Genomic DNA, 14,703 nt, shown 5'->3' on the forward strand with positions numbered 1-14,703 from the left:
GTTGAAGTTATAACATGACTGGAAGTCTGATATTTCAAAGCATAACAGTCAGAATTTCTAAGGCTGGAATACACTACATACTGAAATTATGGGCAAAATTTTTAAATCTGTTTAGATTCTTTCCGAGGACCACAATGGAAATTAAGCCTCTGGCTTTTTGTGTATGTCATCTTCGACAGTTTTAAAACTTGTATGAATTGGTCTTTTGGGCTGGTTTGTATTATGTTTTAAATGTAATGTCAAATAAATCAATCAAAAAGTCGTGTAGTGTACTCCAGCCTCGAGTGTGCTGGATCTCACAATGGTTTGATTTTAGTTTATGTTTGCTTTTAAAGTGAAGAAAACAATTCTCTCACCATTATGCACCCTCATAACATGTATATGACATTCTTCTGTGGAAGACAAAATAAGATATTTGGATAAATTCTATAAAAAGGAGATGTGTTTATCCGATGTGTATCTGTGAATTCCAAAAAAGTGAAAATCAAAATCCTCGAAATGCAAATCATTTTTATTTGTTTCGTTACGTTTACCTTCTTTTTTTTTACATTGTGTTTTGGATATTTACTTTTGGATTTTCACATTTAGTCTACAGGGAGTCAAACATACGATATGATTTGTTAGCAAACCCCATGTCAGACGATATGTTTGTAGCATCCAGCAGGTAGCGCTGCTCTTACTGCCCTCCTCCTGTTGCAGGATGATCCAGGAGCCACCCCTGCCCCCCGGCTGGGAGATGAAGTACACGGCAGAGGGGGTGCGATACTTTGTGGACCACAATTCTCGCACCACCACCTTTAAAGACCCCCGGCCAGGCTTTGAGTCAGGGTAAAAATCACACACCCCGAAGCTCAGGTTGCCTTGTTTTGTTTTTATTAAGGGATGAGGTTTTCACTGTGACAGATATATGATGTCCCAAGAAATGTTGAAATAAGTGCTTGACTTGGTAGATGATAGATATAATGCCGTTGCTGTATGGTATGGTTAAATTATATATATATTTTTTTTACTTAGATTTGTGTGATTTATAGGAAAGATTATTTATGTGATGTTAACTGATTAATCACGTCAGTACCCTAAACATCTTGCGTTTTTCTAGCTCAGGTCTGTAACCAAAAAGCCACAAGCATTCACAAACCATATATATATATTTATTATTATTTTATTTTCTTATGTTATTTCATACAACTTTTTGTTGTTTTCTGTTTTGTTCCTTTTTTTTCCCTATTTCTTTGTTTATCTGATATACAGCGGTAAAGAGGAAATGTCTTAATTTGTAAACCTAAATGCAGTGTTATCTGTCTTCGCTCTTGTCTGTTCTGATGTTACACATATGAAATGTGTGCCAGCATCTCAAGTAACACATTTATGAAATATATTATTTCAGACTTTTTAACAGTGCTTTGACTTTTTTTCATCTCTCCTCTGTGTAGTTCGCGGCAGGGCGGTTCTCCGGGCGCGTACGATCGCAGCTTCAGGTGGAAATATCATCAGTTCCGCTTCTTGTGTCACGTGAGTTGTGTGAATTGCTCGTCTTTACTCTTTAAGTGGCAATTTTTGCAGATTATTATTGCTTTATATTTTGTGTGTCTCTGAACAGTCCAACGCGCTGCCCAGTCATGTGAAAATCTCTGTGTCACGACAGACGCTCTTTGAGGACTCGTTTCAACAGGTAAGTGAGAGTTAAGTGGGTCACCACAAAAAAAGCATAATCTCACTCATAAATAGGGCGCCAACTGGTATGGTATTACTGGTGCTATAAAGGCAAAAATCTATAAATCTCTGAATAGCCCCTAAACAATTATGTGGCTGGTCCCTCCACACAGACGTCTTGGCTCTATTTATCATATCCAACATTTCCAAATCATACAAACGTAATAATGTTTACATAGTTTTATTAATTGCTATTCAATTTATTATAGATTTTGCACATATGATTTAAAATCTGCTAAGGGGTGATAATGGAACAATAGTTTTAAAAATATTTTTTGGTAACACTTTACAAAAAATTTGATATTTGTTAACAGTAGTAAATGCATTGGCTAATATTAGCTAACAATGAAAAAATTCGTTTTTCAATTATTTTTAATCTTTGTTTATGTTAGTTAATGTAAATACATTTATTTATGTCAGTTCATGACGCATTAACTTATGTTAACAGACACAATGTTTGATTTAAAAAATGTTTAAGTAAATGCTGAAATTAACATGAACTAAGATTAATAAATGCTGTTGAAGAATTGATCGTTGTTGGATCATGTTACCAAATGCATTAACTAATTGTTAACAAACAGCACCTTATTGTAAAGTGTTACAGATTTGTTTCCCTATTATTCAACAGTATCTGCATTTTGATTCATTTAAAAAAGAGTTTTTTGTTACAATAAAAGCAACTTTATCAAATGTGCTGCTCGTTTTCTGGTTCAAAACCACTTCTTTCCTGGTTAAAAAAACGTGATTTCCAAAAGTCAATGAGGGTTTGTGACAGCTGAATGTATTGAAGTCAAATATGTCAGTCCTTGTGTCCCAAATCGACTTCCATACTATAATCGGTAATGGTCATGAATGGTACCTCCACAATCTCAGCAAACAAAGAACTGTAGGCGAGAAATACCCGGATGCTTCCGCAAAGATTTGTGCGTGTGTATTGGATGGACACTACTCTATCCCACGATGCCACGGGAGCTGAGCAACTGTCAAATTCAAATGTTAATCAGATACAAATAGCGGAAATTTTAAAGGCAAATGCCCATTTTTTAAATGAAAGTACTGATAATTGAATTTCTATGGAGTAAATTGTGTTTTTAACAAGGCCTACGTACAGGTTGCTGTTAAAACGTCATACTGTAGGTCATAGATCATACTGTTTACATGACAATAAAACATGGCTGATCTGCTATCTCCGAAACGTATTCATACTACCCCCACTCATATGAGTACTATAGAATGTAATGTTTTAACAGTAGACAGGTAGGTATTTATTCAAATTCAGTACTTACCTTCACAGTATGCTATTTTGGACACAACGATTCTCTTTTTTGTCTTAGATTCTCCACCCAAAAAGGAAAATTCTGTCATCATTTACCCAAAGTTGTTCCTAACCTTTATACTTTGAAACATCATTAAATATTTTGCATTATTTTGATATTTTGAAGAATGCAGGAAAGCAAACAGTTGACTACCATTTACATTTTTACTACTATGTTATTTTTGATCATTTATTTTATTTAATAATTTCATTATCATTTTATAAATACCCGAAATGGTTATTAGTTGGACTAATTAGATCTTAATACACCAAAAAAACACTGTATATTACTTTATTGAATACTTGTTGGCTAAGAAATAATGATTACGTTGTTATATCATTTTTTAAATCCATCATTTAAATTTCATGACATTTACATTTCTGTTAAAAACAATAATGTGCATAATGGACTGAAGTATTTACGAGAAGCAGAGGTCCAGGGGAGTACGGATCTGCATCATCTTAATCTGTTTAGTTGTTTAAAAGATTAAGGCAGTTCTCAAAGTTAATACAGATTTTGATTTGCATAATATACTGTTTTGCATGTTGCACATGGCTTTATAATCCAAGTGCTGTTCAGACCCTTTGTTTTCCAGTTTATATAATAATGAGTGTATCCTGTATGTTTCCTCTCAGATCATGAATATGAAGCCGTATGATCTCCGTCGGAGGCTGTACATCATAATGAGAGGAGAAGAGGGTCTGGATTATGGAGGAATAGCCAGGCAAGTTGATCCTAAGGACCTCTCAGTCGTCTTTAGTTACTCGTGCTTAATGTTTGGGTTCGGGGAGATGTTTGGTGTTGGTGCTTGTTTGGTGTCTGGACTTCAGTGTCGTCGTCCTCTGTCTGTGTCTGTCTTCCTGCGTCGTGTCAGTGGTTTTACCCTATGGTAGGTTACGTCATGCTGTTCTACCACAGGGTAGAACCACGGACGGGATGTCTGGAGGTGTCTGCATCGTCCTGTCATGTGACAAGCCTCAACCCTCTTCCTATCCTCCCAATCACGGTCCCCATGTTTATTTTTCACCTCCCTCTTAACTCCCTCATCATGGGTCAGTTTTGATTTGCTGTGTGTAGGTGTGTATTCATGTTCATTGCTTGTTCATGTGACGCTTTTATTTTTATAGTATCTAAAATAAACGAGCTTAATTTGGTCAAAACTATCTGGTGATTTATTTGGAAAATACATGCACACCTCTTAACTATCCAAAATAAAAATCATATTGTTTCAAACTAACCAATGAATTCATGATGAAATTAAATGCATTAAAACCATTTTAAACCGATGCAATGAAGAAAGAAAGATTTACAATTATCTTAAGCATTCTTTAATGATCCTTGCAGTTTTTATTATCCTTTAACATGTTGATTCTGTTTATGATTCCTTGTATTTTAACCATACAATAACATACAGTAGAGATATAGAGCTGCTTAGGCAGAAGTAGATGAAATGAGAGAATTTAACTAGTCAAATGGAGAAACAACCAATCATATACATACTTCTTCCTTGTCTTTTTCTAATTTAACTGAAATTAAATTGATTTCTATAGCATTTTTTAAATTTTGCAACAATTTCGCCCCGTTACCCTTATCGGTACAAAATTGGTTTGTATATTGTTATGTAGCCAACGTAACTACCCTGTGCAACAGGCATACAAAATCCTTCATACATCTTATGTATAATAATATATTTGTAAAATTCACGTCAGAGTTCTTTTTTTTGAAATTTAGACATCATTTTTATATTTTTATCGTTTTCACCACTAATGTACCTCCGTTGGCCATACAGACACATCATGCCAAATTGAAATACAATTTCTGATACATTTTACAAGAAACCTTTTCTTTTTTTATGACTTTGTATTGAGATGGTCAAGTTTGTAGTGCAGCATTAGAAGCTGACAGCATGAGAAGTCACTCAAATGAAAAGAATCCACAACTGGCTTTAAAAGAAGCTGCAGGATCCCACCAGTTGTTTAGAAAGTTTTGATTCGAGTTCATAAGTGAGAAATCATTGTGTCTGCCAAATGAAAACATGTAAATGTACCTGTAATTATCTTTTTCAAATAAAGTAAACTGTGTGTTTTTAAGACTGGTATTTTTCCTTTTTTGAAGAACTTTCTAAAATATCTAAGGCTGCTGAATCTTGTACAAGATTATTGTAATGTTTAACTGGCTTTGTAATATGAGGGTACTGATGTCTCATTGTCTTTATTCTCTTTATAGGGAGTGGTTTTTCTTGCTGTCTCATGAGGTTTTAAACCCCATGTACTGTCTGTTTGAATACGCCGGTAAAAACAACTACTGTCTGCAGATCAACCCTGCGTCCTCCATCAACCCCGACCACCTCACATACTTTCGCTTCATTGGACGCTTCATTGCCATGGTAACAATAGTGAAATTTGCCCAATCAGCCATATGTATTTTTCCATGAGATAATAATGCATGCAAATGTTTCTTTTCAGGCGTTGTACCATGGGAAGTTCATAGACACTGGGTTTACTTTACCCTTCTACAAACGCATGCTCAACAAGAAACCCACCCTAAAAGACTTGGAATCTATCGACCCCGAGTTCTACAACTCCATCATGTGGGTCAAGTGAGTATTAATCCTGCAGTGCTTGGTTCCCGTTGTGGATGTTATTGAGGACAGTGTGTGACATGATGCTGACACTGATGTCTGCTGACAGAGAGAATGATCTGGAAGAGTGTGGAGTTGAGCTGTACTTCGCTCAGGACATGGAGATTTTGGGCAAGGTGACGACACACCAGCTAAAGAATGATGGAGAGAATGAACTGGTCATTCAAGACAACAAAGAGGAGTATATCGGGTAATGCTGCTAAAAGTCGTTGATGATAGTATTATTAGCCAGTTTAACGAATAGTATAGCCAGCCACACTCCCGTCATTTACCCACTCTCGTTTGGGTAACAGTGACAGTCCAGGAACAAAAGTATTCAGAATGGTTTACCTAGAATCAGTAGGGTGTCATTCCGTGTCAGATCAACCAAATTTTGAATATTTCCCCATCTCTAATATTTTTTATATTTTTACTGAAACAAGAACAACATCTAAAGTGATGAAAGACAAATATTACAGGTCAAGGATTCATGTTTATGGAGTAATCCACTTATTTCTAGAGGGGGTGTAAAAATAATGGTTTTCTCTCAAAATTTTAAGCCAAATTAGAAATGGGGAAACTGACATGCGAAATACACCAGCATCATTATTTTGTTTTTACACAGCGATTTGTAGTAATAATAATAATAATGCATTTTATTTAGAGGGGCCTCAACACTCAAGGACACCGTACAACTCAATAATGAATATAAAATACAAAATAAATCGACAGCATTGATTCAGCAACAATTCAACAATACAAATAAAATCAACAGCATCAGTTTAGCAACAAATATTCATACAATAAAATGAATAAGGAATAGCTTATCTAAAAAGGTAAGTTTTCAGATGTGATTTAAAATTAGTGATAGAATAAATGAATTGTGGAAGGTAGTTCCACAGACAAGGTCCAGCATAACTGAATGCTCTAGACCCCATGGTGGTTAGTCGAACGGCAGGTATAACAAGAGAGAGTGACGCACGTCCTGTGCCTAAGACTACAGACGGGAATATTCATTTTGAAAATGTCAGTAAGGAGCAAGATGGTGAAGTGCTTTAAAAGTAAGAAGAACAATCTTGTAATCTATGCAATATTTAATAGGAAGCCAGCGTATTTGATACAAAACTGGTGAAATGTGTTCTAATGAAGATGTTCTTGTAATTATACGGGCGGCCGAATTCTGGACCAACTGAAGTTTAAGTTTTTGAGGCAACACAAACAATAGAGAATTACAGTAGGCAATGCTTGAGGTGACAAAAGCATGTACGAGAATAGCATTGGATGTAAGAAACGGACAGAGACGATGGATGTTCCATAAGTGAAAATAAGCAGATCGAATAACATTATTAATATGTAAATATTAATAAAACCATTTACTTTGAGAAAGTTGCACGAAAACCAGGATTTTATCTCATCTAGACATTCCAAAAAAGAGGTTGATGGAAACAGATAAATCAGGCCTTGAAAACAAATAGAGTTGGGTGTCATCCTTGTAGCAGTGAAAGTGAAACACTTTTTAGTAGGTCTGCTTTAATTACATTTTGAAAGGGGTGCTACAACAATTATCATTTTATCTATTTTTGTCCTGTCATGTTTAAGCTGCCCACATAATGATTTAGCAACTTTGGGTGGAAATTGCATGCTAGTTGATTATGCATTAAAAGTGCTGTTACTTACATCACTTTACTCAAAGGACCACTGTTTTACACAAACACACATGCACGCAAGAGAGAGACAGAGAATGTAGTAATGACATTTATACCATTCATCCTAGGTTATGATAAGATTTCATGAAGAAGGAATATAATTTCATGCTCACTTAACCAATATTTCAGCAACAAGCCTTTGTCAGATGTAAGTTCTTTTACATGAGTTATTTCACTTTAAGAAAATGAATATAACTGCACGATCACTCAAAAAAAAGATTTTTGTCGATGATTAAGCAACAAGCCCTTCTCATGTTCGACATTCTGAAAGTGTTCAACTTTGACAAAGCCTAGATGTCCTCATAAAAAGAAAATATTCATGTGATGATCAACGTTATAGCAACTTTGTAGTTAAAACTATGCACATTTATCTGCAATTTTACAGTTGTTTTCTGAAAAATGCTACTTTGTTTCCAAAATGCAGTAGGACCATCACTGAATATAATTTCTTATTAACTATATGGTTGTCAAGTTATCTCGGTAAAGTTCACCACATGACCAGAAACCTAATAACTTTCACATGATTTATTTAGTTAAAAAAATTAAGATTAATTTGTATCTGGAAAGCACTGTTTACTCAATTAAAATTATACAAAATAATTGCCACAGCTAAATTTATATTGATCTGGTACTATTCTTTAAACCTTCAAGCTTGTCTTGTCATTTATTCACAGCCAAACTGAATGTTGTTGTAACTAATGGCATTTTTCTCCTGTAGTCTGCTCACAGACTGGCGGTTCACACGAGGGGTGGAGGAACAAACGAAGGCCTTCCTGGACGGCTTCAATGAGGTTGTGCCGTTGGAGTGGTTGCGCTATTTTGATGAGAAAGAATTGGAGGTGGGTATTTTCTTTTTTTAGCAAACAAAATTGTCTTACAGTAAGGACCAAACATGCTGCATTTACTGTATAGATGCTTAACAAAACAAAACACAGAAAGTAAATTACACCGTCTACACAGACACAAGCGTTTGTGACGTCACTTAATAAACAGCTGAACTGTAAATAACTTTATGGACTACCCACTTATGGAGCCTTTATTTCGCATCTGCTGAATGGCGTATGATCATGTCTTCCTTCAGCTTATGCTGTGCGGGATGCAGGAGATTGATCTCAGTGACTGGCAGAAGAACACAATCTATCGACATTACACTAAAAACAGCAAACAGATCCAATGGTTCTGGCAGGTAAATATCAGTCAACCTTTTGTGTTTTTTTGCACTAGATCGTATTTTCAAATATTGCTTTTTTTGTTGGCCAGGTGGTAAAGGAGATGGACAATGAAAAGCGAATTCGCCTCCTACAGTTTGTCACGGGAACGTGTCGGCTTCCGGTTGGAGGTTTTGCTGAACTTATAGGTAGAGTTACAGTTAATCTTAACATCCCACAACACAACAGAAGATTTAACATCCCACAAAATGAAGGTTTCACACATTTTTGTTAGCTTGTGTTGCTCTTTTTGAGCACAATCACTATGTGTTATAGAGCGAGAGTGTTGGAGGACACCAGCTGAAGAAAGCAGCAGATTTAGAGTCGGAGAGAGTTATTATGTATTACAGGAGTTCACAAAGAGAGATTATTTTCTTTTGAACAACATGCACTGATAATAGCATGAAATGTATGTGATGTTGACTTCAACGGCAGAAAAAGTGCTTTTTAGTGTAAACGATGTGTTTTCTAACATTTATAGGAAGTAATGGACCACAAAAATTCTGCATAGACAAAGTGGGGAAGGAAACCTGGCTGCCCAGAAGTCACACTTGGTGAGGCTCACATTTTGACCTAATCCAAATAGTAAAGAGATATTGTTAAACAAACGTTAATGGATGTTTTATTCCTTGTGCCTTCATTTACTAGTTTTAATCGCCTGGACCTGCCGCCCTATAAAAACATGGAGCAACTCCGAGAGAAACTGCTGTTTGCTATTGAGGAAACAGAGGGTTTTGGCCAAGAATGACCATTTAAATGAAAAGAATAGGACCGAGATTATAATTTAACCAACTTCAAACTTTTTTTAATATTACATTAATAGCACTAATGTGGACTGGATATTGTTCAGTAGTGACAGTCAGTTCAAAGTCACTGATTGACCAACAACGGATTCATGACGTTAAAATGACAGTTTTCGTTTAAGCCACTTCAATGAATGATCATGTTAAATAACAGCTCAGACTTCATACATTTCTATGCAGAATAAAGTCTAAATAATAAGGCATTCGATTGCTTTACATTTTCAACGCAGCTGAAATGAGTCAAAATGGAAGAAATTTCCTGTTATGTGAAGAGACACAAAACAATCATAACAATGATAAGGTAAACTGCAATGAACTTCATCTACAGACATCCTAGATGTGAGCTTATGTCATCACATGTGTATATATGCTAGAGGAAATACTTGTCTTAAAAAGGGTTCATCGATGACATTTTTATTTTGTGACATGCTGTGTTAAGCTGTACATAGTTGAAATAAAATCATGTCATGGACTGTGATGAAATGGGTAAGTGCAAAAACAAACAAACAGAAATAAATTCAAATGTTAGAATATGAATAGGTAAATAAACAAAACTCATCTATGTATGTCTTAAGGTTTGTTTTCATGATATACAATGAGGAGCAAATATTTTGTTGAATATTTATGTCAGAGAGCAATTGAAACCCTATGGGCTGCTAACCTTATGTGGTAAAAATAGAAAAAAGAAATTCCCCAAATGTTTACATTTGAACTACGTACTTCCACTTATTGAAATGCTTTCAAGAAAAGAATAAGAGTTTTTGTCTCATTGGATGTATTTGTTACCAATATATTGAAACATCTGTTTATATTTTACTAAACCCTTAGACGTCAGGAAAAGATCAGTCTATGTAGGGGTTTTCTGTTCTGTTTAAAAAAAGAGAAAAGACATGCATTATGGATGTGACAAAAAGGACATGGTTTTTCAGAGACGACTTTTTCGGAGAAAATTAAAAAGTGCAATTTATCTGAAAAAAATGTATAACTTCAGGAGAGACATTTTAAACCATCAAATGTATGTTATCATGATGAAAACTTTGGTACAAACTTAACATTCTAATAAGGTTAACCATGACATTTCCCTGTGGTATGTTTCAGAAATCTTTAGTACAAAAAAGTTTTGTTCCCTTTCTGTCGGTCTCTCGACGTTGTGTCGACAGAATGGGGTTTGACTTGAGAACCTACCTTCTCTGACTGACTTGAACAGGCCAATGAAAATTGGCGAATGAAATTTGCATGCCGGACTCCGCCCCCGGATATCCGGGTATAGAAAGGGAGCCGGCGTGCCGCATTCATTCACCTTTTGTTCTTCGGAGCCTTCGCATCCTGATGCTGACGACTCTGCAGATACTATCTACGTGTTGCTGGTCTTACGACGTGGTGCAGCGGACTGTCCCTTTTCCTGTGACTTCCCCTGGGCGTCTCGGCAACTGCCAAAGCGTCTCTCTAAAGAGCGAGCCCTTTTCAGGGCTTAATATTTCTTCAGCGCGGCATGTCCCGCTGTGCTCGTGGGTGCGGCGCACTCATCGAGGAAGGGGACGGACACGATGTCTGCCTCAGGTGTCTGGGATCCCAGCACGCTGAGGCAGCATTTGTGGATTCATCTTGCCCGCACTGCGGGCAGATGGTGATTCAGACGTTGCGGTCACGGGTAGCTGTGTTCTTGCGAGAATCAGCCGCCACCTCGAGTGCTTCCCGTTCTGCGGCAGCAGCGGCATCAGCCCTGCCGTCCGCTTCGGCGAGCACCGAGGGTGATCGGGGAATTACCGTGAGCCTCAATCCGTCAGCCACCGGCTCGCGGACCGTTCACGCCCCGCCTCGCTCGTCTGACCGTCCCGGAAAAGGCGGTACGCCGCCTTGTTCCTCCGTCACGTACTCGGACACGGGGCGTGACGACGATGAGATGTCGCTCGCAGCATCGGAGGGCGACCTCCTGGCATCCGACCTCGACGATTCCTTGGAGCTTCCTCCGCCGGGGGGTCGAGCTCAGGATGAAGCGGACGTCGAGATGTCAGCCATGCTGTCCCGGGCCGCCGCGAGTATTGGGCTGCAGTGCACCGCACCGCCTCTTCCCCAACGCTCGCGGTTGGATACGTGGTATCTTGGAGCCGGCCGTGACTCTAAGCCACGGTCGGCACCGGTACCATTCTTCCCGGAAGTGCATGAGGAGCTCAGTCGGACCTGGAACGCCCCCTTTTCGGCGCGTGCACGTCAGACTGGCTCGGTCGCCCTGACTTCCCTCGATGACGGGGCAGCTAAGGGCTATGTCGACATCCCACAGGTGGAACGTGCAGTCGCGGTGCACCTGTGCCCGCAGACAGCTGCCACCTGGAGGGATCGACCAAGGCTCCCTTCCAAGGCTTGTAAGTTTTCGGCATCGCTGGTGTCGAAGGCTTACAACGCTGCGGGTCAAGCTGCCTCGGCTCTTCACGCCATGGCCATCCTGCAGGTCCATCAGGCCAAGGCGTTGAAGGAGCTGCACGAGGGAAAGTCCGACCCGGGGCTAATGCAGGAGCTCCGCACTGCCACTGACCTCGCTCTTCGGGCGACGAAAGTGACGGCGCGAGCCCTGGGTCGTACGATGTCCACACTGGTGGTCCAGGAGAGACACCTTTGGCTAAACCTTGTGCAGATGCGGGACGCTGAGAAGGTTCGCTTTCTCGACGCCCCCATCGCGCAGGGTGGGCTGTTTGGTGATACGGTCGAGGACTTCTCTCAGCAGTTCTCGACTGTAAAGAAGCAGACGGAGGCGATTAAGCATATCCTGCCCCGCCGCGACCCGGCCGCCTATCGTCCGTCGAGGTCCCGCGCGGCGTCTGCTTCCCAGCAGCCCCGCCCCTCTCCGACTCAGACTCCGGCCCCAGCGCCCCCTGCACAGGCGGCCTCCCGGAGAAGGACGTTGAAGGGGAGAGCACCATCCCGTCACCAACCTCCGCGGAAGCAGAAGCGTTCCTGACGGGGTGAACCCAGGGAGATCGAGTTCACCGGGCCCGACCCAGGCAACTACATCGCTGGAGGGTCGGATTGGGACGGTGCCTGCCCCGTCCCAGCAACACCAGCCGGGCCCTTTTCAGGGCCTGGTGCCCACATTCTCACGAAAAGAGCTGTGTCTCTCCCTGGGTCTTTTTTTCACAGCCGCTCTCGACCACCGCAGGACGGTGCTCGGCAACCCCACGTTGTGGTTTGGCGAGACACACGGTTGGGTGTAACTCTCAGTGGCCACCAGCACCCTCAATCAGACGGTGCGGTATGCCGCGATATCGCCCGACAGGCACCTCGGCAGAGCCGCTCTCCTCCCCGGGGTCCCGCCCGCGTCGAGGGAGCCGTACTGCCAGCCATCGAACCACCCCCCACGGGGGCAATGAATCAGATCGAACCTCTGGTCCCCCTGTCTCGGTACCTGGGAGCCTGGTTGGCTCTTCCCAGACCAGCACGGTGGCTAGAGCGAACGATCCGTCTCGGCTATGCGATTCAGTTCGCCAAGCGCCCACCCAAGTTTCGGGGCATCCTCTTCACCTCAGTGGGAGGGGTAGATGCTCCCGTGCTTCGGGCCGAGGTCGCTACCGCGAAGGGGGCGATCGAGCTCGTCCCTCTGGCCGAGATGTACTCCGGGTTTTACAGCCCGTATTTCATTGTCCCCAAGAAAAGTGGCGGGCTGCGCCCCATCTTGGACCTGCGTACCCTGAACAGGCACCTACACAAGCTTCCGTTCAGGATGCTAACGCAGAAGCGCATTCTGACGTCCGTCAGGCGTCAGGATTGGTTCATGGCGATCGACCTGAAGGACGCGTACTTCCATGTGTCCATCCTCCCACGCAACCGTTCCTGCGGTTCGCTTTCGAGGGACAGGCATATCAGTATCGCGTCCTCCCATTTGGTCTGTCCCTGTCTCCTCGAGTCTTTACGAAGGTCGTGGAGGCCGCCCTCACTCCCCTCAGGGAGCAGGGGGTGCGCATACTCAACTATCTCGACGACTGGCTCATCTTGGCGCACTCGCGAGATCTGTTGTGTACACACAGGGACCTGGTGCTCCGGCACCTAGACCATTTGGGGTTACAGGTCAACCGAGAGAAGAGCAAGCTCTCCCCTGTGCAGAGCATCCTCTTCCTCGGTATGGAACTCGACTCTGTCTCCATGACTGCACGTCTTTCTTCCGTGCGTGCCCAGTCAGTGCTGACCTGCCTGAGGAGCTTCAGGCAGCAGCCAGCGGTCCCGCTGAAACTTTTTCAGAGGCTCCTGGGACACATGGCGTCCTCGGCGGGGGTGGTCCCCCTCGGGTTGATGCACATGAGACCGCTACAGCACTGGCTACAGAGGAGAGTTCCTTGGAGTGCGTGGCACACCGGCAACAGGCGCGTCGCGTTCACGCCCTTCTGCCGGGGCACCCTAACCCCATGGTCTTCAATGACCTTTCTGCGGACTGAGGTCCCTCTTGGGCAGGTTTCGAGGCGTGTCGTGGTGACGACAGACGCCTCCCTGCAGGGTTGGGGTGCTGTGTGCAACGGGCACGCAGTGTCGGGTCTCTGGACGGGCCCCCGCCTGCGCTGGCATATCAATCGCCTAGAGTTGTTGGCGGTGCTGCTTGCACTGAGGAGGTTCCTTCCCCTCGTGCAGGACAAGCACGTGCTGGTCCGGTCGGACAGCACGACTGCCGTGGCATATATCAACCGACAGGGTGGTATTCGTTCGCAACTCGCCCGACGCCTCCTCCTGTGGAGCCAGCAGGTGACGAAGTCTCTGTTAGCCACGCACATCCCGGGCGACCTGAACCAGACAGCCGATGCGCTCTTTCGTCAGTCGACGCCCCGCGGAGAGTGGCGGCTCCACCCCCGCGCAGTCCAGCTCATTTGGGTGCAGTTCGGGCAGGCACAGGTGGACCTGTTCGCCTCCCTGGACACCACCCATTGCCCGCTTTGGTACTCCCTGACCGAGGGCCCCCTCGGCACGGATGCCCTGGCGCACAGCTGGCCGCGGGACAAGCGGAAGTACGCCTTCCCCCCAGTGAGCCTCATTGCACACGTCTTGTGCAAAGTCAGGGAAGAGGAGCATCAAGTGCTACTAGTTGCGCCTTACTGGCCCAACCGGACTTGGTTCTCGGAGCTAATGCTCCTGACGACAACTCCCCCCTGGCCGATTCCCCTGACGAAGGACCTTCTTTCTCAGGGGAAGGGCATGTTGTGGCATCCGAGACCAGACCTCTGGAACCTCCATGTCTGGCTCCTGGACGGGACGAGGAGATCCTGAGTGGTCTACCCCCAGCGGTGGTAGAGACCATTGTTCAGGCTAGGGCCCCGGCCACGAGGCGGTTATACGCATTTAAGTGGCGCTTCTTCTCGT

The 14,703-nt window shown here is 42.8% G+C and overlaps 1 protein-coding gene across 2 annotated transcripts in view; it reads left to right on the top strand.

The window, feature by feature from the left end:
* The window catches only part of wwp2 (WW domain containing E3 ubiquitin protein ligase 2), a 29,905-nt gene extending 19,793 nt beyond the window's left edge, over window positions 1-10,112 (top strand). Inside the window, exons 13-24 of one of the 2 annotated variants that reach the window (XM_079449668.1) lie at window positions 700-828; window positions 1,434-1,512; window positions 1,601-1,672; window positions 3,665-3,753; window positions 5,256-5,415; window positions 5,495-5,628; window positions 5,720-5,860; window positions 8,074-8,194; window positions 8,437-8,541; window positions 8,616-8,712; window positions 9,045-9,117; window positions 9,212-10,112. In XM_079449668.1, coding sequence (XP_079305794.1) covers window positions 700-828; window positions 1,434-1,512; window positions 1,601-1,672; window positions 3,665-3,753; window positions 5,256-5,415; window positions 5,495-5,628; window positions 5,720-5,860; window positions 8,074-8,194; window positions 8,437-8,541; window positions 8,616-8,712; window positions 9,045-9,117; window positions 9,212-9,311 — 1,300 coding nt within the window. In that variant the 3' untranslated portion in view covers window positions 9,312-10,112. The remainder of the gene's footprint in view (window positions 1-699; window positions 829-1,433; window positions 1,513-1,600; window positions 1,673-3,664; window positions 3,754-5,255; window positions 5,416-5,494; window positions 5,629-5,719; window positions 5,861-8,073; window positions 8,195-8,436; window positions 8,542-8,615; window positions 8,713-9,044; window positions 9,118-9,211) is intronic. The other variant, XM_079449669.1, reaches the window with a different exon arrangement.
* The last annotated feature ends 4,591 nt before the right edge of the window (window positions 10,113-14,703 follow it).

This window comes from Barbatula barbatula (assembly GCF_947034865.1).
Source record: "Barbatula barbatula genome assembly, chromosome: 25".
NCBI classification, from domain to species: Eukaryota; Metazoa; Chordata; class Actinopteri; order Cypriniformes; family Nemacheilidae; genus Barbatula; species Barbatula barbatula.